Source organism: Athene noctua, chromosome 4 (assembly GCF_965140245.1).
Source record: "Athene noctua chromosome 4, bAthNoc1.hap1.1, whole genome shotgun sequence".
Taxonomy (NCBI): Eukaryota; Metazoa; Chordata; class Aves; order Strigiformes; family Strigidae; genus Athene; species Athene noctua.
Genome location: NC_134040.1, coordinates 1,942,703 through 1,969,258, shown reverse-complemented (window position 1 = coordinate 1,969,258; position 26,556 = coordinate 1,942,703). Strand labels below are relative to the sequence as shown.

Sequence of the window (26,556 nt, the reverse complement as noted above, 5' to 3'; positions counted from 1 at the left end):
ATCCCCCGTGCCCACCTTGGGGGTGCTCTGTCAGCCAGATCAAGGATGTGCTCTGGAGAGTTAAACCTTAAAAACCAGGCAATTTGAAAAAGATGGAATTTTCCCCTAATCTGTGTCACAGCACAGGAATATTTTTTAGTCTGGAGCAGAGGAGGCTGAGGGGAGACCTCCTGGCCCTCTGCAACTCCCTGCCAGGAGGGGGCAGAGAGGGGGGATGAGTCTCTGGAGCCAAGGCCCCAGCGCCAGGCCCCGAGGGAATGGCCTCAAGCTGCCCAGGGCAGGGTCAGGCTGGCTCTGAGGAAGGATTTCTGTGCAGAAGGGGCTGTTGGGCGTTGGAATGGGCTGCCCAGGGCAGGGGGGAGTCCCCGGGATCCCTGGAGGGGTTGAAGAGTCGGGCTGAGCCAGCGCTGAGGGATCTGGGGGAGTTGGGAACGGTCAGGGGGAGGGTCATGGTTGGGCTGGAGGAGCTGCAAGGGCTTTTCCAACCCAGAGGATTCTGGGATTCTGTGAATATTCCAAACCAGTACTGCCCTGAAACCAGTATGGCAAATCCACACTCGGAGCTCCCAGCCGTGAGGAGGAGCACTTGTCTTGCTTTAGCTGAGACATCACCAGTGTAGATATCTTCATCGGAGCTGCGTCCCCGGACCCCTTTGGTAGTCAGCAGGATTGAATGGGCACCGCTGGGGCTGTTCCACATGAGCACCCACAAATGGCTGTCTTGGGAGGAGAATAAAAACCCTTAAAAAGGCTCATTTCTCTACCCTGAGCTGCAGAGGCCCATCTGGAGGTACCACATTGGGTGTAATGAATCCACCTGACTCTGTGTTTGTACAGCATCAGCATCGTGGATCCCAGATCTGTGACTCAGGCTGTAGGCAGGGTGATGATGATGATGATGATGATAATAATAATAATAATAATAATAATAATAGTAATACTCCTGCAGTTGTTTTCATAGCGATGAATTTGCCTCGATAGTCAGTGTTCTTTGGCCAGCCCCATGAAGTTAAACTTATTAAGCTCTCTTTGCTGATGGTGGTCTGAGGTTGAGGAGTACCTGCTCCTTGTTGGATGCTCTCCTTAACCTGTTTACCCTCATCCCACTTTGTGACCTGCAGGAAAGAGTTCACAGATTGGCTAAAGCAATTTCAAAACTGTAAAAAACAAACCCTCATTAGTTTCCTAAATCTAGTCCTCGTGTTGGGAATTTGGGAGATTGGATTTAAATCTATACCAACATTTAATTTCATATTCACAGCGGGGTGGTTGCTGTAAGTGGAGGAGCGAGTTCATCTGCAACACCAAATTGAATCTGAAAGTAAAATGCTTTGATTACCACTAGCCTCACAGTGGTGTCTCTCCCGGGCTCGGCTACATCTTTTCTGTTTTAAAAGCTGCTGCTCTTCCACTTCATGGTCAAATCTTTCCATCAGACCTACAAGCAGAGGTTGAAAACCCAACAAAATTTGTCATCTACACCAATGAGCTGTAACCAGGCTATAAATACCTAAATCCATGGGGCAGCACTAGCAAAGCCATGCTTAAGACTATCTTAGGTTTACTCTTAAAGCCACTCGTTTTCAACTGCTTTAGTTTCTGGAAGCATTCAGATTTTGCAAATATGGAACCCAGAACTTGGAAAATGTAAGAAAAAAAATAAATCATTCAGTCATTTTTGAAGGGGAAAAAAAAAATTAAGATAAAAATCCTTATTCTTGCTTAGACTTAAGAAGAACCGCCGTGGCTCTGTTGGGCTCAACGCTAGTTGCGGTGGCCGAGGAGAGGAGGAGGGGTTCCTGCTTGGGGTCCTGGTGAAAGCCGCGTGGGGCTCTGGAAACGCTCCACGGGTTTTGAAAACCAGCACTCTGCTTATGCAGGGCTTACCCAGCAGTTCTGCTTCTCAACATCTTCCTCTCAGCCTCCAAAAAGACGAGATGCACTGCGGATGCATGTATAATGTAGCAGCTTGCAAAATATGTTCTCTCATGCTTTTCTTTTCTTTTCTTTTTTTTTTTTAAATTTAAAAAAAAAAAAAAAAAAGCCCCCAAATCACTATTTGCTGTCAGGTTTTTGGCTTTGGCTGATTTTTTTTTTTTTTTTTTTTAAATTTTGCTGCATTTTTGGCTGAAAACTTTTTGGCCAGGCGTTGCTAAAGACTTCCATTTTCGGCCTAAAATTCCCAGTTTGGGGCTGTTGGGTTTTGTTTGCGCCTTTGGGGTTTTTTTGGATGACAAAGAGAAAATATTGTGAGGGAGAGTAATTTGAAGACAGAAGTCATTCCCTGCAAGTGGGGTTGTTTAATTAATAACCCCAGTTCTGCTTGAAACAAATTTTGATGGAAATTCTCCGACTATCACTACTATCCAACCACGCTGAGGCTGACGAGGCAGCCACTCTCCTCCGTGCCGTTTATATTAACATACACAATGACTTAGATCCCTGCAAAACTGTGGAGAGCTCTGCATTATTCAAGTGTTGGAGGAGGCAACAAAAAAATGATCCGTGGTTATAATAAACTGCCTGCTATCTCTTGTTGCTATTAATAGCTCCTTTATAGCCCAAATGTTTGCATTGGAGTGGGGTGGTGTGGTTTGCACAGCCCCTGGGAGGAGGAATGAATTGTGTTGGCCCAACCACCACCCCTGATATTTGGCTTTTTTCCCAGCTGGGTGAGGACTCCCAGCCCCGATGAATTTGTGCTGAATGGGGAAAATGCCAGTGAACTGGGTGAAAATGCAGCTAAAGGCATTTCCAGGAGGACTGAACAATGTTGCAGTGGTTTCCAGCTTGTCTTTTAGCTGGAAAGGGTTTCAACTTAATGGCTGGGTTCAACCCTTTCTTTAAACCTGATGGTTGGGTTCAACTCAGCAGTTGGATTCAACCCTTCCTTTAAACCCGATGATTGGGTTCAACTCAATGGTTGGGTTCGACTCTTAATTTAAGCCCAACAGTTGGGTTCAACCCTTCATTGAATAAAGAGTTGAACCCAACACAGCTAAACCATGCGATGTATGGGGGGGGTTTAGTTCTCAAACAATTCTGTGTGGGGAGAGACCCCAGCCTGTCCCACTGAAGAGCTCTGCTGCTGTCTGCAACCTGTGGCATCTACCCTGCTCCTTGTAGCTAAATGTTTTTTGCTTCTCTGTTTTGTTTTGTTTTGTTTTTTCTATTCAAAGGTGGGCCTTAATGTTCTGGTTCAGAGAGCAAACAAGTTTACCCCCGCCACTCGTCTCTTGATCCAGAGGTTTGTGCCATTCCCTGCTGTCGGTAAGAGATAACACCTTTTCTTTATATTCAAAGCATTGGCTGTAAATCTACCGGTGGCTAAAAGCAACTGGGATGGGCACCTAGCTCCTGCCTTCTTGCTTTACACCATCGCTGCTGTCTCCCCTCAGCGGCGGGTCCCTGCGTCGGGGCAGACAGTGACGGGATGGTGCAAAGCAGCATTTCGGCAGGAAAATGATGCAAAGCTGCTGGCGGAGGCAGCTCCCAAGACTTTATCAAGCTGCACTTTCCACTCTCAAGCAGTTTAAAAAATAATCAGCGTTGACTGGTCCCTGACCAGCCAAATTCGAGAGCATTTAAATTGTAAGATCTGATTTGAAACACATCAAATCTTCCAAGTGGTAGCATTAGGGTTTTTTTTTTACAATAAAAATGCAATGAAATGCTCCTGCTCTGAATATGCAGATTTCTAAGAGCCACTGATTAAAAAAAGACCGAAGTGTGTGAAGAATTAAGGCTGCTGCTGACTTGCTGGAGCACAAAATAAACCCTTCTGCATTTTATCAGCTAACTGCTCGGTGTCTGAGGAAAGGGACACCCTGGACTCGGCCTTTTCTGAAGCCCGTGGTTACAACAAACGATGAGTTATTTTAGCCGTGAAGAAATCGCCGGTGGCGTTAGGGTAATTCTTTATGTAAGCTTGTTTATTTATAAAGATGGTGCAAAAATTGTCCATGCATGGAGGAAATCAGAAACAAAGGGTCTTTGCTCACTGTGGCACGTCCCTTTTCAACTGTGTTAATGCAAAACTTTCCTTTAAGCTTTTCCCTTCGCTGTGTGAGGACCACGTCCTCAGAGCTTTGCTCGAGGATGCCGAGCCTCTTTCCCTAGTTGTTGCTCTCGGTTTCTCCGGTCTTTCCGCTCCTTTTTTTTTTTTTACAGAGAGCTGGTTGCTCTGACCCTCCATCCTTCAGTTCTCGAGTTGCTGGGTTTCTTTGCCTTTTTCTGCCAGAAAAACAGCTGCTTACCTTGTCTGCAGAGCAGGGGGTGATGGGAATTGTGGTCTGTAGGTTGCACTCGATCTTGTGTCTGAGCACATTGCTTGTACAAAGGGGATCTGTGGACGTTACTGTTGTATTCTTGACACTTTTCTGGAATATATTTTTAGTGAGTTTCATCTTTCTTTTGGTTTTTATAACCAGGAGGGCACTAGAGGTGAGCACAAGATCCGGGAGGCAGCTCTGAGGCTGGGTTTGAGTCAGAGATGCCCATGGGAAGTCTTTGCCGCCGGGTTGATCTATTTTCACACCAAGGTGTAAGGAGAAAGAGCTTACGCTTGTGTCGGCATTGATTGAGGACCCGTAATTAATTTGTTTAGCCCGTAATTAATTCTCTAGTTCTTATTTTATTTGTGTACTGTCATGCTTCATTATGTGCCAGGACATCAGGAATCCTCCCACTAATTGCTGTTTTGTGGTTTTGAAAGCTGTGAGTGATTGGTTTGCAGACCTGGACAAACTGTTTAATTAAGATGCGTCTTCCCATCGCTTTTGAACACCAGCCCCCCGCAAAAGGGCAGAATTTCACTTTTTCTACGTGAAAAGCCAGACACTGGAGTAAAGCCCTTGCTCCACTACCATTTAGCAGTTTTCCCCCATGGCCCTTCCTTGCCTCCTGCTCCCAGTGACCTTGGCTGAGCTGTGCTGGTTGGTAGCAGCTGGAAATCTGGAGGTGAGCATCAAAGCTTGATGGTCTCTCATCCCAAGGAGGTGGAGACTCAGGGAAGTGGCACTGGAGCAGGGTGCTTAGAGGTTGGGCTGCACCCTCACCCTCTGCTAAAAGTAATTTGTAGTAGCTGGAAATCACAAGTTGTCCAAAAAATCCTCCCCTGCCTCAGAGGACGGATCCAGGAAACCAAGCCAGGTGCAGCAGCTCATAGAAATGGCCAAGGTTGTGCGTAACCAGCAGCTGGCTTGATGTAAAAGGTGTTCGTGCTTGACGTTGACCACCCTGGAGATCATCTGGGTGGTGAAGTTGTTCTCCATGAAGGTTTTTGATGCAGGAGAAGGGAAGGAGTGTGTCTGTGTTCTACAGAGACGTGATTCCCCAACTGGAGCAAGAAGGGGCTCAACCCTTCCTCAGAGATGTAGGTGGTGAAGGATATCGATGCTCAGAGTTATTGCAGGGAACTCAATTTACCCTCTTCTTCCCAAGGACTGGGTGTGGATAGCTGTCATGAAGGTAAGGGGTGTCACTGGTGGTGGTGTGCTTGGTACTGGAGATGTACGTGGCTAAAAAAACCCCAGAAAACCCCCAAACCTGATCTGAAGGACGTTAAAACTGGTAGAAAGATACCCGTTGGAGGGAAGGGAGGTGAGGAGGATGAAGGCTTTCTTCTCCTTGGGTTTTTTGGTTTGTTTTTTTTTTCGTGTGTGTGCGTGGGGTTAAAATTGTTAAATGTGTTTAGGTGGTGCACGAGGATGTATTTGGTGTGTGGAGAGCACCCTGGTTTAGAAAGGATATATATACACATATAGAAATAGGGTAGTGGGTTGCTTTTCTATCTGAACCCGGTTTCCAATATGTCACTCAGTGTTTCACAGAAGTGGCTTCCAGGCTATATTATCACAATTTCTTCCCAAATTCTGAAAATCAAATTATCTGCACATATATTTATTTATTTCTCATCCCCCCCACCGTGTTTGCGACGTCCATAAAATCCAAGTTTACCCGTAATTAGCAGCATTTTCTGCTTGCTCAGAAAGCAGAACGGGAGCTGCTAAGACTGTTGCTTGTCTCAGACAAACGGGCTGGACTCAGGTTTTAAATTTGGGACAATGAAACCCAATAAGGTCCAGAGACTTGGAGAAGCATCTAGCAGCGGTGGGGGTGCTGCGGGTTTGGACACCCCGTCACGAGTCTCACAAGAGCCTTGTGCTGGTGCATCCTGGCTTGGCCAGAGCATCTGTGCTGGCGTGTTTTGATATGTTCAGGCTTGACTGATAGCTAGAAGGACAGGGCATGCGAGTGTTAAAAAAGAACAAAAGAAGGGGGGCTAAACTTGCTTTAAATGAAATGCCTGTTTTCTTTTTTATCTTGGATTAAGGAGCTGAAGGGTTGATAACACAGATATTTTGATAGATAGGAAGACTGGTCCAGTAGTTCGAATATTAAAGAGAGAGACAGAGTGTGCGTGTGTGTATGTTCCTCTTATTCTCGAGTGTAAGGAGCATTTGTCACCACAAATCATCCTTGATTGCAGAGAGCTGCATTCGTATAGGGCTCACCCACCCACCACCCTCAAAAAATTAGACATTTGTTATATGACATGAATTGAGATTAATTAGCGAATATTAACCCATCAAGCAGTACAGAAACACATTTTTGGAAGCAGTGGTACTTGCAGCAACAGTGAGTTTGTATTAGCTCTGGTTGGAAAGTTTGCAACAAAATGTGGTGGTTGGAGGGGGGGGGGGAGTTGCTGGAAAATGTCATTTTGTCAAACCCAAAACTTTTGTAGGAATTAGCAGCTTTTCTTTGGAAAAATTTAAGAAGTGCCTGGGCCCCGGAGAGGAGCTGCACCTGGGAAGGATGTTTCTCAACCCCCACTCTTAACATGTTACTTGAGGAGCAGAGTTTGGGGTCACCTCGAGAAGGCTACAAAAGCCACGGGCTGGGCAAGGCGGGGGTTGTCAGAAAGGGTCCCAGACCTGCTCCCACCTCTGCCATGAATGCAGGGCTGAGATCTGGGAAATGTCAGTTGGGAACCCGAGCCATCCAAAGCACTGCCGGTTTGTGTCATAGTTCAGAAAAATAACGTTAAAGCAAAGAAAGGGATCTCTAACTCTACAAAATAAGCCCACAGAGCCATTTTTCCCCTAAAACAGGTGAAATAAGGACAAATAGTCAGCAGGACCCTCACTAATAGGATACGTGTCCATGGAAGCAACCCAACTTTGTCTTATTTGAGTAAAAAAATAATTCTGTCCTCTTAAGAGCTCAGATCTTAGCTGTCCTTCAGAGCTCAGTGCAATCCCTTGCAGTGTATTTCCATCGTACCTGCTCAAATCTGTTATTTAAGAAGAGTTTGTCTGCTGGCCTAGTAAGGGGAGTTAAGACCCGCTCTGGGATGTGCCATCAGAAGAGGCAGCTGCCAATCAGCAGTGCCTGGTTGGCCAAGACCAGCTGGCCGCCCAGTACAAGGACCCGTTTTGACTTAGAGGAGATGTGTGGGGGATGTGAGGTAGGGGAGAACTTTGTAGAGTTGGGCTGAGGGTTGGACTCGATGATCCCAAGGGGCTTTTCCAACCTGAGTGATTCTGTGATTGTGTGACTTAGTAGATTGAAATGTTGGGTGAAGGATCGCTGTGGAGAACGGCAACGCCTGGAAATGCTGGTGTTTCTTTGCATCAGTACGTTTCTTTTTGTGGCAGCAGATCCTTTCGTGAGTAAAAGAAAATTATCTTGGTTATTATTCCCTGCTTAAGAATCACATCTTTGTCTTGCTGTAAGAGTGGCTTCTTGACTTGCAGAAGCTTCTTGGCAGCTTGTTGCAAGCAAAGCTGAAGGGCTGTCATGGCGAACAGAAGCCTGCCATTTGGTATTGACCAGGGCTGCGTTGCTAATCATCATGCTTTTCTCATCCTCAGCTAGTGCCAATATCTGCAATGTTGTCCTGATGAGGCACACGGAGCTGGAAGAAGGAATTGATGTTTTGGACAATAACGGAAACATTGTCGGGTCTTCCAGAATTGCTGCAAAACATGTAGGTACCTGTGATGTTTCTGGCCAGCACTGGGGTGAGCTTGTACACAACTGGCCTTCTGGCTCAACATATCCCACAGCCGTAGGAACTGGTGACTTAAAAGAGCTAGAAATAGATGAGCTTTACCCATCGTGAAGGAAGAATGAAACAGGGAAACTTAATGCCTGCACTGTACCCACGCGTGCGGTTACGTAGCCCCAAACCTGAGTGTGCTGGTGGTCACAGGCTGGTGTCCTGCAGGGAAATTCCGTGACCAGCCTTGGTGGTTTGGAGGGGCACAGACTGACATCAGGAAGATCCTCTACTACCCTGATGCTTTCACAGCCGTAGGATTTCTTTGTGGAAACTTGTAAGCGGTTCATGTTAAATACGAAGCAAAGATAACTTACACCTTTTTCCAAATGAGGAAGACTTCATTTTCGAGCTGAGTAGCTTTTTAACCCTTGCTGTGTCCAAGCTGCATTAACAATTGCCAACCAAAGCGTTGTGAGGGTAGCCAGATGTTTTTGTCCTCATCCTAACACCTGCTTTGTTTTCCCCCATCACCTTCCACTCTCTGCCATCTGCCTGCAATTATTCCCTTTTCTTCCCTTCTTACATAGTTTTGTCTTCTGAGCATCATCTGATTGTCTGAGGCATGTTGTTTCCAAGTGGGCTTTAATCTGAAATGTAAAGCATGTACCGAAGCACACGCCCAGGCAGAGGAGTTAATAATATAATGCTTGGCATTTCTCTCACTCCTTCTGTCCAAGGCTCTTAAGGCACTTCGTAGACAGCAATTAATGTACAGATTCACAGTCCTCGGCAAGAAATGGGAGATCTCTAATATCTCTCCATATTGTTGTATAACAGGGAGATTAAAACAATCTGTTGAAGGGCTCAGAGATACTTATTTGAGCCAGTTTTCCTCACTTACATTAACTGGCTTTAGGACCCAGCTTCCCCTCTCCATCCTAATGGTCGAGGGGAAGACAGACAACATAAAAATTAAATATTAAAAGTGAAGGTACTTCAAGTGTGATTTACATGCATTTTAAACAAATTTGGGACTTCTGAGAACTTCTGCTCGCCTGCCATCTAATCCCAGTCCTTCTTCCCAAATAGTTTAGTACTGGGTTTTGTCGTGTAAAATTTGGCAGATCCTCAGGGTAACACATCTGTGCCTCTCGGACCTCCTCCTATTTGGAAGGAGTGAGTGCTCCCAAGCCTTCGTCATTTCCATCCAAAATCTGGGGTATCCTTTGCCTACATCTTCCAAAGCCCTATGTGTGGTCGCAGTGCTTGGGGCACCCCGGGTGGGTGCTGGCAAAGGTGGTTGGAAGAGGCACATGAAGACACCGCGGTGGTGATACACCTTGCTTGAATACCCGTGATCTTCTCGAGGTCTCATCTCAGGGTAGTTTATACAGATCACATTGCTTTGTTGGCTGCTTCCTGCTGCCAGGGAGAAAGCACGAGTGGAGGGGCAACTACAGCTTCTGGGAGAGCAGAGCCCTGTGTGTGATGCTTTGCAATAAACCACCAGTGAACCAAAACTAGAAACAAGTCTTGGAGCAGGCAATGAAAACCAGAAACAAGTCTCGGAGCAGACAACAGGGTGCTGCGTTGCCCCAGCACGTAACTGAAATTGAAACTCAGTTGAGGGAGGGAGGGTTGAAGCTGCTGCTCAGCCCATACTGAGATATTTCACCTTACAACGCCTTCCAGGCAGCTGTTTGGCCTCTCTTTCTTCCTCCAGGCAGCACTAACATGTTTGTGTAGGAATACGAGGAGATCTTGGAGCACTTTTGGTCACCTAAAGAGAAACCAGGGAAGCTGTTTGGTGTCTCTGTTTACTCCACTGGATTTATGACCAAGCATGGGCTCCAGCCCATTATTTGTAGCAACGGAGTGAAAATAGGTTGTATACAAATAGCTGATAGCAAAGTTGAAAGTGTGTGTTGATACATTCATTCACATATGCGACAGAAGAAAGGCCAGCCAAACCATCTCTGTGCCCACGTGCTGATTGCTAAGCGAAGGTACATCCTGAGATTTGTTTTGAATGTCTTGGGTTTGTTTGTTTGTTTTTCCTTTTCAGGCACTGCTAGAAACGGCCCTGACTAGAGTGGTCCTGCCAATGCCTATACTGGTTCTACCTCCAATTATTATGTCCATACTGGAAAAGTAAGTGTTGGGTAGTATAATGGGGAAGGGGGGGGAAGGGGGAATTTTCAAGGGGAAGGGAGAAAAAATCCTCAGTAGGTGTTAATTCATTGATATTTCTTAGCGTTGGTCCATCAAAGACTTTTTTTGCTTATTAAAACTTTCATGTTCTGTCATTTTTAAGCATTGTTGTAGGCTGTTGAAGTGTTGTGTTGATGTGGTTATTTTAAACCATTTTTCTGAGACCCCAGCGGTTCAAATGACCCTATTCTGTAGGGTCAACGTGAGCCAAAACTCTCGGAATTCAGCAGAAAAGTGTCCGTTAAGTTTTCAGTCCTCCACTTAGCAAACGTTAGAGCTGCCACATGGGGTCAGACAAAAGGTCTTGGCTCGTGTTCAGCCAGCGATAGGGAGTGTGGGGACCACGCGCCGCATCCAGAGCACCTTGGCCTCTGTTGGACTCGCTTATGCCCTGTTTGAACTCACTTGTACTTTCTTTCAGTAACATGCTGCGGCTTGGACTTGCCCAGAAGAATATATGTTTCACAAATTGTCCAGAAATTTGCTTTCCATCACTGTTTAAGCCAGATTCTCTCCTGGCAGATGTCTCCGTGGAGCATGAGTGCAAGGAGAGTTGGCAGGAAAGGGCAGGGTTATTATTTCATGTCTAATTATCTCCTATCAGAGTTCTTAATAGCAAAAAAAAAAACCAAACTGCCCTGTCCGTGGGCCATTTTCCCACCTTGCTTTCCAACACCTCTGCTTTGTGAGCCTCCTTGGAGCTGTTGGGTGCCCGGGGCTCCTTAGGACACCCATCAGTGGCTCGCTGGGTGTGAATGGTCCGTGGGGTGGGGATCACCTTGCCAACCCCCGGAGCCTGATTAGTGCATTGAAAGATGGAGGTACTAAAGGGTTTGCTACCTTTGTCCAGACAGCCAAGCTGGAAGCACTCTTTAAACAAATCTGTTGATAATGGCTGTTCTAAAACACTCTGCTGACAAAGTAAATAGCAATTAGTACAATTAGGGATTGACCCATAACTTTGGTTAGCCTTGTTTACCCTTGTAGAAACACCCCCGGGCAATTTTCTCTCCTTAACGGAAGGGTCGTGGCTGCTTCTGTACATTTGGAGACTGATTTTTAACACATACATTTAAAAATATAGTCTGGTAACCCTCTTATCACCTAAAGGCTCTCTTGCCAAGATCGGTTCCTCCCATGGCCTGGGTGTGGGGAGAAATAGGGCAATGAACTTTTTGGAACCCTAAAGTAAGTTCTTTCAGCTCTTTTTAGCCAAAATACACCGTTTTCCTCCCTTTTTAAAGGGACTGTGGTGGTTCCCTGCAGCAGGGCACAGTCTTAGTAACACTTCCTGCTGGCCACTGTTTGGAGGAGGCTGCTGGAGACACACAGGGACTAGAGGTAGATTCCAGTCCCCCTAATTTTGTGCAGAGCATTTGATTTTCACTTCATGCTCCTCCATGACAAAAGCTCTGCAGCCTCTTTCCTGCTCCCAGACCGATGTCACCCACATGGTCCTCCAGCCTGTGGTCTACCTGCAGGAGAGGTGCTCAGGAGTGACTGTGTCTTACTCTGGATTACCTTACTCTGGAGTACCTTACTCAGGGCTTGCTCAAAGTCATGTGCAAGAACAAGGATTGTCACTTATCTGTGTACCCCGGCGTCTTGGCAGCTTCCCCGCTTCAAATTCAGACGCGTGATTCTAGCCTTTATAATCCCATCAAAGCTGCTTTGCTGTTGTCAGTTGAGAGGACTCCTGTTTTCATCTGTCCACATGCCAGACACTTCAGAAATGCCACCGATTTGTGATGTTCTTACTACAGAGCTCTTTCTTTTCGCCTTTCTGTCACACTGAGGCTCTGCGTGTGTTACCGCTGGCTTAACGTGGGCCCTGGTTCCAGTCTAACCCTACGCTGGTGATTCGCTCCTCTAAGAAGTATCACCCCCAAAGACAAATTATCTTACTGCTGCAATTCAGAGGATCCTTGCTATTCTGGTTATCAAAATGTGAACAGACGGAAATCTTTACGTGCAAAAATTCAAAGTTTGTAGAAAGCTGCTCTAGAAATGATTGTCTCCAACGGGAAGCACTGAGGACCATCGTGGGTCTTGCTAAACATCCACAAGCTTAAATAAAACTATTAGCAAAATTTGCTTCATACTTGGGGGCATCGTACTGTCTTGTATTGATATGAGTTTTACTAAATGCACCTGTGCTCTGTGCAGGACTTATAGAAACTGATTTTATCTGTCAAGCAAATGTGGACGTAGAGGAGTTTGTCTTCAAAATGTCATCATTTTAACTAATAGAAAGACTTAATTCAGGCGTGTGAGCATACTTGCCTTCCCACCACCCCCAAATGGAACTCTGTTGATATAAAAATATCTGGGCGCTGCTTTTGCCTGCCTGAATTCTCCTTAGAGCTTTGTGCCTGTACTGTTTCATTTTCCATCAAATATCTTTGGATTCCTGGAAGACTGTGAGTGAGAAACAGCAGGGATAGGGCGTGGGGTGCGGTTTGGCCACGCAGCTAGAGGTGGAGGTATCGCTGGAGGACATGGAAGCATCCTCTGGACGTGGAGATCATCCCTTCCCATAGCCGAGGGTTTCACAGTCCGGGTGTTGACTCCCAGATCTTTTAAAGTGGTGACTGCAGGACAAGTCAGAGATGAAAAAAACTTGGAGCATTTGGTGAAAAGTTAAACTTTTCAAATTTCATAGAATTTTAGTTACACTAGGGTGTTTTTAATGGGAGTCATATCAAGGCATGCATTATCAATTTATTTATAGAAATCCTTACAGTGTCTATAAATGAGAAAGACAAGAGTGACGGCTTATTATTTGGAGGCTGGAGATCTGGAATCAGAAGTCGCAATCTGGATCCTCTACTAAATCATTTGCATTTGGGGCTGTGGCGAAGGAGGAGAGCGATTCTCCTGCCTCACGTTTAAGTCCGGGTGGAAGTGGGTGACAGTGCTGCAGTTGGGTGGGAGTTACACCACCCCGGGGAGCAAGCTCCGTGCTCCCAGCAGCGGTTTTCAGATTCATGAAGAACTCGCTCCCTCGTTTTCCTCTTGGTAGTCAAAAAGTTTATTTTAAGTGGCCAGTTCCTGGTCGTCGTCTTTCCACTTGGATCCAGGTCTTTCCTCTCTCTCAGCCATCTCTCCATCTGCATGTTTTAACTCCCCCAGCTGCCTCTCTCGTCTCTTGTGCCATTTTTTTCAGCTCTCTTGGCTTCTCTCGTCTCTTTGCCTGCTGTGTATTTTAACTCCCAGGGCCGCCTTCTCTGCTCTCCAAGTAATTCAATGTTACCTCCCACTGCTGAGCTCCGCAGCGCGCCATTCTTTCCCCATGTTTCATGCATTTCCTGCTGCTTGGACGCTCTGTTGAAGCAGCTAACATATAGAATCAATGTTTATTTTGAGACTACATATGCCATGCGGGGAACACGGTGTCAGTTATTTTGTGCAGATGTATTCTCATTTAAGTTTTATAAATAATATCTGTGTTGGCAACTTTAATATGGAAAAATATTGGTTTTGCATTGTCTATGAGACGAGGACGACTCATCTATGGGATGTAGCTGGCTTTGGAGCAGACAATGGAAACTTCATTAGTACTTCCACATCACCGATGTGTGGGGACAACGATATCCACTGCATTCAGTTGGGCTTCTAGTCCCTCAGACGTTTCCCTTTATTCAGGTGCTTCTGTGAATCCTTTTAGCTGGCAGTTATGATGAAATTTGGGAAATGGTGCAGGTTTGTCCCAGCCATCACCCAAGACTTCTCCAGTGCTGCCTTTGTCCAGCTTCTGACTCCTTGCAGAGTTGAAGCCCATCACGCAGCTGGTCTACTTGTAGGCCACCCAGGTCTGTGTGGAAGTGCAAACTCAGGTTCCTTTGTAGGCTGAGCTTAGTGGTGGGAGAGTCCAAATCCAGTGGTTCTTGGTTCATGCGGTCTGGACAAGCGGTGAGCAAGCTCAGTCCACCAGCACCGTCTGCTGTGGATGCTCTGAACTAATAGCTGGCAGTGGAACTTGAAGAACATAAGCTCTTCTTAAATCCTTATCCTAAAGCCTCTTCTCCACCTCACAGTACAAGCAACCTTAGAGGGTCTGAAGCACGGCAGTCTTCAGAGGATTCTTCACAGGATCCTCTTCAGTCTGAGGATGGTCTCCAAGAGCTCATGGAGGTCAGACTAGACAGGCAGAGGAGAGGGCCTGGAGCTGACTGTGCAGCGTTTATGGAGGAGAGAGAAAGCTGGGGCTGATGGCAATGGGCAAGAGCTGAGAGAAGTGGGGAGCGGAGTAGTTGTGTCCATGGAAGGGGAGTGTTTCTACTCTTTCTTCATCTCCACGTCCTCCTGGTCTTGGGGCAGAGCTGCCACAGCATGTCAGCATCCTTGGGGCTGTTTTCATGTAAAGCTCATAAAATTAGGGTGCTCCCAGGCTGGATCAACATTACAGAGCTGCTCTGGCTGAGCTAAGTCAGTCTAGCCGTGAAAAATAGATTCGCCTGATGGATACCCAGTGCTCAGCCCATTGTTTTGTGGTGCTGGAAAGGTGTTTTATTCAGCTTAAACTATGTTTTTCGCTGCAGAAATGTGTGTGAGGTAGGAGGTCCTCCTGGACCTCATCTTCACAGCCTTTTGCTGGAAATATTCTTCTTTTGACGGTGCGTGCAGAACCTTTCCTACAGGTGCTCTTCCTCCTCTGGAAGCGCAAAGTCTCTTCGTCCAGCTAAACCCTCGCTGAAGTTTGTTTAAACTAAACAGCTGCCAGCAGTGACACCTTAAACTGCTGTGGCTGTTTCCAGAGTAAACATTGAAACTGCTCCTTTAATTACGTCAATCAAGTACAAAAATCCCCCAACCTCACTCGCTTTGCATCTGCTGTGTCCTCTGGAGGGGGCACTGGGGCTACACCCAAGAGCAGGAGATGCTCCTTGGCGAGGACAGCGGTGGCCTGGCTGGACAGGACAGCACACAGAGCTACTGGTTGCTAGAAGACCTCAGGATTCAGGATTCCCAAAATGAGTGAGAAAAGCTCAGAAACACCCTCTGCGGATAGCAGGGACCTGACGAGCTCTCTGAAGCAGAGGCTGTGGTACGGTGCCCGCTCTGGGAGGCTCTCAGGGGAGCTGGGATCTGAGGGAGGACAACCACCTCAAAGTTTGTTTTCACGTCGGAGTGTTTTGAACCCTGGGCTCTGAGGAGCCTGGGATGCCTCAGGATAGCCGGAGCTTCAGCCTCCAGCGCTTTCCTTACCCCGCCGGCATCCTCGGCGTCTTGCGATGTATGTATTAGCTTTGAACCTGTTTATACCAAACACTACAGAAACCCCACAGAATCTGTCAGCTGGGAGACTTTGGTTAACTCCTGTCATATTTAGTTTAGCATCTGACACCTCCTTCTAGACAAATACAGCTCTGGTTCACTGAACCTGATAACTCCTTTTTAGTACAGCAACTGACTTCCATATGGAATAAATTACAGTACCTCTTGAAAAACGCCAGAGGCAGCTGCCAAATTATGCAAAATTTAAACCACTAATGAACAATGTGATGAAAGTTGAATGAAGGTGTATTTACAAGATCTACAACACACTGTCTCTGCGGAGCAGATGTACTGTCTGTACAAGTATGCGTGTGTCTGTGTATATACCTACGTACATGCACGCTCATGCATATTGAAATGTTATCCGTAAGGTCTAGCTTTAGGTATAGCTGCTAACACTAAGCACTACCTAGGATCAGTAAACGAGAAGCTCCCCAGTGTGTTACTGCCTCTTTAATATCCGCTAAGCAAATTTTATGAAGGCAAATTGCAGAAAGAACAGGCATTTGGGAGTTTTGAAAGGGGGGGTGGGTAAAGAAACAAATCTTTTTTTTTTTTTTAAAAAAAAAAAGAGAAAAAAGAGAGAGGAGGAGGGAAGTCTTGCAAAAATACATGTTCTTTGCCATCCAAAGGTTGATGTATAAACACGGATCGCTTGTACTAGCAAGGCAGACCACTGGTGCCAAAAATTTAGCTTCTAAAATTGGGAACAATAAAGCATGCATTATATTGTCTTCCTGCTCTGAGCTCTTCTCTTGGTGCTGGCTTTTCAATCCCTAATTGTCAAACCCGGGTGCCAAGGTTGAGTTCACCAGAGCCTGGCTGGTGCTGTGCTGCGTACGTGGTGACGGTCTGTAAATCCGCTGTTCTTGTGTGAAAATAACTTCAAATACTACAGAATTACTGGTAGAGCAAGGTGATATTTGCTCCTGTGAACATAGCAGTCTGCTTCAGAAGATGCCAGTAGCCAAGTTGGGCTGTCAGGGGGATCTGAAGGTCCAGGCCCCCACTTCCCTGCTCAAACCCCTTGGCGGAGCACACAGGACCGTGCTGTAAACTAATTCACTCTCCAACAAATGGATATTATTATTATTATTATTATTATTATTATTATTATTATTAATTTATTTTTAATCTGCTGTAACACTCTGCAATTAAACCCTTTGGAATCATCTAATCATTCACTTCCACTGGGGGCCTAATGGGTGAAAAGAGGGTTTTCGATTGCGTTTGACAGCTAACAAAATGCAGCATGCAATATTTAATATTCTTCTGAGATCTGTGTCGTGAGCAAAGATCCTAGGGACAGAAGAGAAGTGGACCTCTCGACTAATTATGAGTCATTTATTCTGAACCGCACAAATTTTAGAATCCAAATCCCAATTAAGACATTACACTACATGTGTTAATTAGTCCCCTCTCCTTTTTAAAGCAAACCATAACTTCTTAATTAGGAGGTTAGCCATTGTAATTTGAACTGGCCTGAGTTTGAAGCACTCCTGGAAATCACACCTGGGGGCTGTACTGGGGATCCTTTTAAATTGGTTGAGTTTTTACTTGGGTGATTATAAGGTCCCCAACAGGGCAGTAATTAAAGAGGGTGCAGCTTCCAAATTAAGATGTCAGGGGTGGTATAAGCAGTGATGTCTTGGTTCTAAACTGTACTCCAGGGAGGCTTGAAGGATGCTGGTCATATGATTTTCTCAGCGAGGGCTCTCATGGATCACGACAGCTTAAGGAGGAGAATAAATCAGTTCCAGGAGTTGCCCCTCTGCATCCCAGGGACTAGTTATCACAGCTAATTGATGGCAGTTCTTGAATGTTGCGTTTGTTAAAGAGCACGGAGCAAGGCAACCCACTTGCCTGGCTCGGACAAAATCCTTGTGGACAGGAGTAGGTTAGATTGTGCTCTGTGCAAAACAAAGTAGCTAAATATTGGAGAACAGAAGCTTGGCTTTCACAGCACAAATTGATAGGATCAACTCTGTCTCGATAGCTTATTAGTGAGGAGCTGAGATATTGGAGGAGTTAAGGCTCTGGATCTTGTTTTCCTTCCCCACTTCCCCCAAACCTTCTCAAGATGAAGACAGCTTTCAGCAAGCATTGCTAGCAAAGGGCGAAGAGTCGGAATGTTCAGACACACAGACAACGTACAGCAGGGTAACAAGTTCCCACACATCAGCTGCTCCGTTATAATTCATCAGGTGCGTGTTTGTAGCCTGCAGTAAACGTGGAGTAGACGGGGGTTGAGGTAATCTGTTATCTTGCATTGGCTGCAGGCTCGGGCTGCATGCGGAGATGTGCCGGAAAAATCACTTGTGCGTGTGCCAGAGCACACCCTGCCCTGATGTGGGAAGGGTTGGCTTGGGTGTGGGGAGCACCTTGTGAATAGGATTAGAAAAGCTTTTTAAAACCCCCATGGTGGTAACCACAGTGATGTTTAGCAGTTAGTGTCATCTGATTGGATCTTCCTCGACCAAAAGAGAGCTCCTCGCTTATCACCCCAGGGACAGATCGCAGATCTCTGCCCGTGTTTGAAGGCAGGACACTGTGAGGTGTCACCATCCTCAAGATCAGGGTGGACAGAGGAGAGATGCACCTTGGGACTAAGGTCGGAGCTGGTGACCCCGTGGTGAATCTGCTGACATTGCTAATATACACTGAATATTCAAACAAAACTCACCGTCAACTTGCTGGTTTATAATCCCGGTTGTTTCAGACCGGTAGAAAAAAATTGAATGAAGGTATCATTTTGGTGTAAATAGCTCCAGAACAAACCCCTCAAGAATTATGTTTTCCCACTTAACTTGTAAACTTGTTTCCCATTAATGTGTAAATGGTCTGACATCCTCTATCCTGGAAGATACTTAGCGTGCCACCTTCTAAATGTTGTCAGTGGTTGGGTGTTAATTGCATCAGAAGGGTCACTTAATGGGTCATTATCAGAATCTGACCTTGCAGGTATCTTAAAGTGTTTGCTCTTAACAAGTCTTGAACTCATAAATATCCCCTGGGGACAGCAGGTGTTAAAACATCCCTATTGCCCACTCTGCAGATGTTTGATTTTTAACAAATTAAGGCATTGTCAAATTTACTACTTTGTTACCCCGTTAACAAAGTCGTGTGCCTTTTCCAGTATCCCTGTGTGATAGGGCTGACAAAGTTCATAATCTCTCTCGCGAACCTAATTTCCATCTGCTCACTCGACATCGTCTCCAAAGCCATAATGCAGGTGACGCCTGCGTGTGGCCCGGTCACCTCGTGTGCCGTTCGCTCCGGTGTGGGATGGTTTGAAATGGGGGAAGCAGGCATGAAGTCAGGCTGTTTTAATTTAGGAGTTGTGAACGCTTAGGTTGGCATGGGCTGTGTAACCCCAGCGGATACAAAAGCGCCGTTTGCAGGTCTGGGGATCTTTTGTGGGAGAACTTGCTGATGACCTGCTAAGGACGAACCTAGACCAGTTAGGGAGAGGGAGACCCTGGGTCTGGGTGAACACCAGTGTCAGTTTTGATGATGGCACGCACTCACCTGCTCTATGAAATGCTCTAACCAAGCCTTTCCTTTCCAGAACATCCCTCCTGAGGTCTCGTCCCCGGATGATTCTCCCAGTCCAAAGCCTTGTGTGCCTCGCGGCCTTTGGCCTGGCCCTCCCCTTGGCCATCAGCCTCTTCCCGCAGATGTCCGAGGTCAGTACATGTCTGGTCACTGCTGTGGGGTATCTTGGAGGGACTTACTAATGCCATTGCTTGTCTGGCCTTCCTGGATTGTCTCATGTCTATGGAACCTCCTCCATTTTTGGGTGGAGTCAGCTGCTGTCTTCTTCACTTTAACGAGCGCAGGTTCACTGGGCAGGTGATGTGAGTCCCTCCTGGCTAGCATAGCACAGATGAATATCCCACGGCTTTTCCATACTTCTAACCAGTGTTTGGATCGTGCGGTGGGATGTCCCTTCCAAGAGAACAGAGCAAGAACTGAACAGAGGAACCTTTGCTCCACCCACCAAACACACCTTTTACCGACAAGGGATGGTCACGTGGGATCCTCCTCGTTCTCCCACAGGGGTGGTCTGCTCCAGGCCTCTCCCATGTGGAGAACATTTAGTAATTAAAACACGAAGTATCAGGGGGACAACCAGGTTGGAATAAGGTCGGTTTTTAAATGTTTGAGAATAATGTTCTGCCTACTTGATCACCAGCCAGAGGAGAGTCTCAGCTATCGCAGAGGGTGTCTGGTCCCTCTTTAGTGATGTCCAGGTCAGGTCTGGTCAGATCACAAGTCAAGGGATGTTGGTGTTTCTGAGGGTTGGCTTCAGCTCTCAGACTCCAGCTGGGTTCATCCTGTCTTGTCTGGGGACGTGAGCTTAGTCAGAACTGAGCTGCAGTGGGGACAGCATGGTTCAGCTCACCTTTCCCCATGCCAGTGGTGTTTCCTTGGCGTTAACAAAGTCAAAACAAGTCTTTGCCCATTAAGCAAAGAGCCTGGGATGTACATTTGATGTGGATGTACTTTCCCAGAGCTTCTTTGAAGGGTTCTGCCTTTTCATCTTCTAGCCTGGCTCTGGGAAGACACAGCCTGGGGGTCAACAGAGAAAAACTAGTCAAGGAAACAGGCAGAATGACTAATGAAATCAGTTCAAATGCATACCCAAGTTAGTTAAGCAAATTGCTAAGCTGTATTTATTTGTAAGACATTAATTTTGACCATTCGGTGTTTGGAGTTTATAGATTTGCCGATTGTCATTTTGTATGTTTACAGGGAGGGTCACTAATATAAAGTGATAAAACCTCAGTCAAACAGAGCGAAGGACTTCGCTGGAGTTCTTTTTGTGTCAACTAGAACAGTTGACCAGAAGTTGGTATCACAGCCTCTACTGGTTAATTGAGGTTTTTTGGTCTGGATGGGTTTATTCACAGTTTCAAGCCAGGGAATCTTGCACACTTGTCTGCTAGACTGAAAAACGTGTTAGAGATTTTTTTGTTGTCCTTCTAGCTGTTTACAGGCTGAGATAAAACTGTCCCTTAATCTTCTCTTTAAGAAACTGAATATAGCTCAATCTTGGAGTCTCTTGCTAAAAGACGTGTTTCCTGAAGCTTTAATGATTCATATGGCTCTTCCTTAAACTTTTTCTAATTAGTCAACATCCTTTTTGGAGCATTTCCATAAGAACCAGACACACTATTCCAGTCAGAAGTTACACAAGTACCAGTTGCAGGAGCAATGTGATCTGCCTGCTTCTACTTGAATTCACAGAATCCCAGAATCGTCTAGGTTGGAAAAGCCCTTGAAGGTCATCTAATCCAACCATGACCCTCCCCCTGACCCTTCCCAACTCCCCCAGATCCCTCAGCGCTGGCTCAGCCCGACTCTTCAACCCCTCCAGGGATCCCAGGGACTCCCCCCTGCCCTGGGCAGCCCATTCCAACGCCCAACAGCCCCTTCTGCACAGAAATCCTTCCTCAGAGCCAGCCTGACCCTGCCCTGGGCAGCTTGAGGCCATTCCCTCGGGGCCTGGCGCTGGGGCCTTGGCTCCAGAGACTCATCCCCCCTCTCTGCCCCCTCCTGGCAGGGAGTTGCAGAGGGCCAGGAGGTCTCCCCTCAGCCTCCTCTGCTCCAGACTGAACCCCCCCAGTTCCCCCAGCCGCTCCCCAGCAGACCTGTGCTCCAGACCCTGCCCCAGCTTCAATTCATACATCCACAGAGCATGTTTATCATTTTGGCATGAGCTCAACCTTAGCTCCCCGTCCAATGTTTTTTTGCTGTGATCCGAAGTTCTACTCAGAGGTTTTGATTGTGAAGGACTGAGGAGTATTTCCAGGTCTCGCACTCGTTTGAGGTACATGCCCAGAGTATGTCCAAAGTTCCTCTTGGAAGGAGACTTGGCTGTAGAGCATCCCTTGTGCTCCTGTTTCCAGGGAAAGGAGCTTCACCCGCCAGAAAGTAGCCGTGGCCTTTCCTGGGAGGTCTCCTTTCAAGATAATCAGGGAAGCCAGACCACAGGAGGTACCCCCAACCTCATTTACTCCAAAGGTGTGAAACGCTGGGGTTTCAACCCCAAGCCCCCAGTTAAGGCTGACATCTGGGTGATTCCCCCACCCTTCCCAAAGGGGGGTGAGTTTCCCTTCAGGCTTCCCCCCAGGGTGCGGGGCCTTGCAGACAGAGCCATTGGGTAAAGGAGCCCCAGGGGTCTGCACTGAGTAACCCAAGGTCAGGTGTCCCCCTGAGGGATCAAAGCTGGGACCCCTTGCAGGGAGAGAGGAGAGTCTGTGTGTGAGGTGGGTGCCCTGTGCAGAGTTCCCTGTTGGGGAAGGACCTCCCGCCTCCCTGGGACTGGGCTCCACTCAGGTCTGGCTTTTGTAAACGTGGGCTCTGTGGGGATTCATGATGGGGCTTCCTTGGTCTGATGTGTTTGGCTGGTTGACCTGGTTGTCTCCCGTCCCTTCTATGGGAGACTGTATTTCACTGTTTATCCCACCCATTGTTGGTCGTGTGGTGTTGTTGTTGGGATCATTGGGATTGATGTTGATTATGTATAACCTGATTGACTTGTTTGTACCCCCAGCGCTCACCCATGTCCTGACCCTTTTGTATCAAATACAATCTGGTTATTGGTTCAGCTTGATGCTGGCTGGGTCCTTTCTGCTAGGCTTAATAATTGGCAAAACAAGGTGACATTGCTACTGTTCTCCCAGAATGGTGCCCCGTTCCATAGGTCCACAAGCTCTTTGTGCCCAAATGCAATCTTGTGTGTGACCATAGTATGATGCACGTTGACTTCTTTTCCACAGATCACCACAAGATCCAGAGCCCTGTGACCTGGGCTCTTAATTTCTTACCACTTCCCCAGACTTTGGGTCATCTGAAGCCTTAAGCAGCAGTCATTGTGTATTTTCTCTGTTCTTGCTGACGACACCTGTGTTCAACAGTGTTGGCCAAGCCAAACCATTCTTTCAACATAGACAGGAAACTCACCCTACGATTCTGTTTTGAAATTTAGCATCTTGTACGTTTCCAGTATTTTCTGCAGGCATCGCTTAGCATGGGCTTCTGTGAAACAGCAAGTGACTACTAAGGTCAGTGGGAACTAAAGTTTCAGTGGCAGAATCTGAGGCATTCAGTGTTAAACACTTTGGGCTCTACATAAATATTTATTCATTGCCTTAGTTTCTTTAACTAAAAATGAAGCTCAGAAGGTCTTTTTGCCTTTTGTATTTTAGTTTTACGGGTGACAGATAATTTATGATGTATAGTATCTGATATTACAGCATGAAAAATCATGTTGATGCTAACAGCTGAATGAATTCTAGGCCACAAGGAAAATTAAGGTCTGGCTTCCTTCAAAGGCTATTCAATTTGCAGGCGTCAGGCAATAGTGAAACCATACAGCATCACTTGAAAATGACCTTCTAAAAGCAGATGAAATGTTATCTGCAGTATAAACATGAATCAGCGCTGATTAGTAGATCAAACAGAATGACGTGCTCCCTGCCCACGCTTCGTGTCAGTGAAGAGAAACCGTTACAGCTGGTGGTATAGCTCATTCCCTACTGGGATTTTGTCTCTGTTCAACTGGAGTTAGCGCCACACGCGCAGCTGGACCTCACATCTGTTGATGTCAAGGAATCGGGTTCTCCATAGCAGCCTGGTCTGATCAGTCTTGTTTGCATTCGTGTTAGACGCGTGCGAGCGCGTGTGTAAAGGATGCTCCTCCCATTCTGCAGAATCTCATCGGTGGTGACTGTGGGGATGCCCAAGTGAGCAGAGCAGGTGATTTATCCCAAACAATCCACAGCCATTTCTTCACAGTCTTGGAGATCTGAGTAGCCTTGCAAAGAGCATTTCTCAGAACGTGTGACTTCTTGGCCACTCATCGCTGGTCCATGAACTTGCCAGACAACTAAGTTAACAGGCTTTAAGTGTTTGAACATTGACCTCTCTCTATATGCATATTCATGTGTGTGTTTGTGTGCACATGTGTGTTTGCTTTTCCTCATAACAGCAGTAGGTGAGGCAGCTACGAACATAACACGAGTGAGATGATGCTGTTGTAATGAGCACTACCCAGGGAGTAAATTATTAACAACAAGATGTAATAGGCGTGTTCTGTTCCAAAAATATGATTATGGTCTGAGCAGCAACCCTTTCAGGAATTGTAAATGAGCCAAATTCTGCCCTTAATCACACATTCACAGTCCTTTTTCTTCAGTCAGAGAGCAAACACAGAAGCTGATGCGTTAAGCGCTTGTTTTAGCATGGGAGCTTGCCTGGCCACCTTTGATCCACTCTTCTAAAGGGGCTCAAACTTACAATTAGTTTTCAAGGAGAATGAAGCCTTGCAATAGATTTAATAAACGTGCTAGATAAATGCTGCCACCTTATCACATCAGCTGTAGCTGCTTCAGAGTTACACCTGTTTTGAAACAACATGAGAGAAATCAGAATTCGGCTCTGGTTGCATACAGAAACACCAGTATCGGGTAAATGAAGATCCTGGAGCTGAACAACCTGCATGTGTTGGGAAGGATAATGCATCCAGATCTTCTCTTGGGTCGGTATTTAGTCTAGCTAAGACCTTATACCTTCCTTGATTTTGTACAGATGGAATCTGCTTTGATGTCTGCAGCAGTGCTCCAGAATCACAGCTTGTTTCTAGATGTTTTGAAGATCACTTTATAAAAATAAAACCCTAGTGTCAGCCGTAAAGACATGGGTCCTTGTGACTGCGCACGCCTGAGATGCTGAGAAACACACTTTTCATCCCAATATAGCGTTAACTCAGGTACCGAAATGCATCCATATGCATTAAATAATTCACTGCTGTTAAGTTTAGGAGAAACATCTAGTTAATGCATTTAGCCCACAACCTCCAACTGCCTCCCATGCCCCCCGGGGAATCTCTTTTCTAACCGCCTATCCTACAGCATCCCCACTGACAACTCCTACTCAGCTATGCACTGCCAATAGAAACAGCTGTGACAGTTCCAAACTGAAAATGGGACTTGTGCAAATGAAATTCAGTGTAGCAGCAAAAGAAATAACCATGGGGTTGCTCCACTGATTTTTCCACCCTTCGGGCCCTGCTCAATCCGGATCATTCATTTTTCAGCATCCAAGGGGATGCTCTTGAACTTCTAGGGCGCTGCCAACCCACCGAAACTTGCCTCAGCCCCTGCCCAGTGTGCTGTGTCGTGCTGATAAAGGAGGATAAACCCAGGTGAGCGATGGAGCTGAAGCAAGAGCTGATGGCAGAGAAACCCTTCCACGAGCTATAATACACATGCCCTCAGCGTGGGTGAAGTTTGAAGGGCCTGGGTTGCTGGTTAGGGCAAAACAGGCCATCTTCCGGAACTAGGCTGATTTCAGCTGAAAGCCTTTTCTTAAAAATAATCTTCCTTTTGGTTCTTCAGGACAAGGGGAATAAACAGCCTAAAATCCAAGGCTGAGCTATTGTTTTCCAATCTGTTTTAGCCTTCATCTTGTTGGCAGGCTGCTTTAGAAAAGCAAAAGGTTAATGAGCCAATGTGCAGTGGGATTATTGCAGTAAAGATGACAGTGAACCAGTAATTACTAATTAGATGCAGTTTAACAGGAGGAACAAGTGAAATCTCCTCTTCACCAACTGTCAATAATTAGCAGATTTGGTGAGGTTGAAATGTGTCCACAGTTAAAAGGCTGATTTTTTAATGAAATGGCACTTGACAAAAGAGCTGTATGGAGGTCACAGCCATAGCCCTCGAGACGCTTCCCTATACCATACTTAGGAGGGAAATCAGATGCAAGACAGCAGGGGGTCCCCATGAAACCATTTCTCCCTTGGGATTACATTGCACAGGGGGAGGGGAGCCGGAGGGATTCTCTGCAGTAATTTTGTCCAACTTGGATAAGAAGCAAAGGAAAGGATTTGCCAGCTGCCATGGGGAAAAATGTTTGAGAAGTGAGAAGTTCTGTGGTATTTCTTTGCTTCTGGGTCTGAGGAATGGTTTCCTGAGAGGCTGGTAACCTGAGGGTGCTGGCCAAAGTCTGCCCTTGGGCTGGAGGGTGGTCTGGGAAGGAGCTCCGCTTCGAAAAGAAGTGGCGCAAGGTCCTTAAGGCCTGGCAGGAGGCTGGAAGCTCAGTGGAATGTGTCTCCCAAAGACTGCAGAGCATTCAAGCTGTGCCCTGAAGGTTTGGTTTCATACTGACACACAGGTGATGCTCCCTCGTTGACTTATGAAGCATTGAGAGGTTCTGCTGAGGTTCCTCTCCTGTGTACTGATCCACTTTCTCTTCTGGCAAAGTAATTGTTGGCATAAGCAAGAGTATCTTTATTTTTCACATGAACTTAAAATGGACGGGTGATGTGTGTGAGCTTCTTTAATGCCAGTGAAACCTTTTACTTGAGCAGAAACACCCCAGATTTATATGATACCAAGTGGTTGAATACTGACCAGCACTAGTGTGGCCAGCAGGGACAGGGAAGGGATCTGAGCCCTGGGCTCGGCACTGGGGAGGCCGCCCCTCGCTGAGGGGGTTCAGTTCTGGGCCCCTCACCCCAAAAAGGCCATTGAATGACTCGAGCGTGGCCAGAGAAGGGCAACGGAGCTGGGGCAGGGTCTGGAGCACAGGTCTGCTGGGGAGCGGCTGGGGGAACTGGGGGGGTTCAGTCTGGAGCAGAGGAGGCTGAGGGGAGACCTCCTGGCCCTCTGCAACTCCCTGCCAGGAGGGGGCAGAGAGGGGGGATGAGTCTCTGGAGCCAAGGCCCCAGCGCCAGGCCCCGAGGGAATGGCCTCAAGCTGCCCAGGGCAGGGTCAGGCTGGCTCTGAGGAAGGATTTCTGTGCAGAAGGGGCTGTTGGGCGTTGGAATGGGCTGCCCAGGGCAGGGGGGAGTCCCCGGGATCCCTGGAGGGGTTGAAGAGTCGGGCTGAGCCAGCGCTGAGGGATCTGGGGGAGTTGGGAACGGTCAGGGGGAGGGTCATGGTTGGGCTGGAGGAGCTGCAAGGGCTTTTCCAACCCAGATGGTTCTGTGTTTCTGTAATGTGATTCAAGTAGGGCTGTAGAGAAAACCCGAGATTCTTGGAAATGTG

At 46.8% G+C, this 26,556-nt stretch overlaps 1 protein-coding gene across 3 annotated transcripts in view; it reads left to right on the top strand.

The window, feature by feature from the left end:
- SFXN5 (sideroflexin 5) overlaps positions 1–26,556 on the top strand; it is a 108,104-nt gene that overhangs the window by 65,018 nt on the left and 16,530 nt on the right. For all 3 annotated transcript variants that reach the window (XM_074903690.1, XM_074903689.1, XM_074903691.1), the window contains 4 exons: positions 3,180–3,270; positions 7,878–7,993; positions 10,074–10,159; positions 19,065–19,182. In XM_074903690.1, the coding sequence (XP_074759791.1) occupies positions 3,180–3,270; positions 7,878–7,993; positions 10,074–10,159; positions 19,065–19,182 (411 nt within the window). The remainder of the gene's footprint in view (positions 1–3,179; positions 3,271–7,877; positions 7,994–10,073; positions 10,160–19,064; positions 19,183–26,556) is intronic.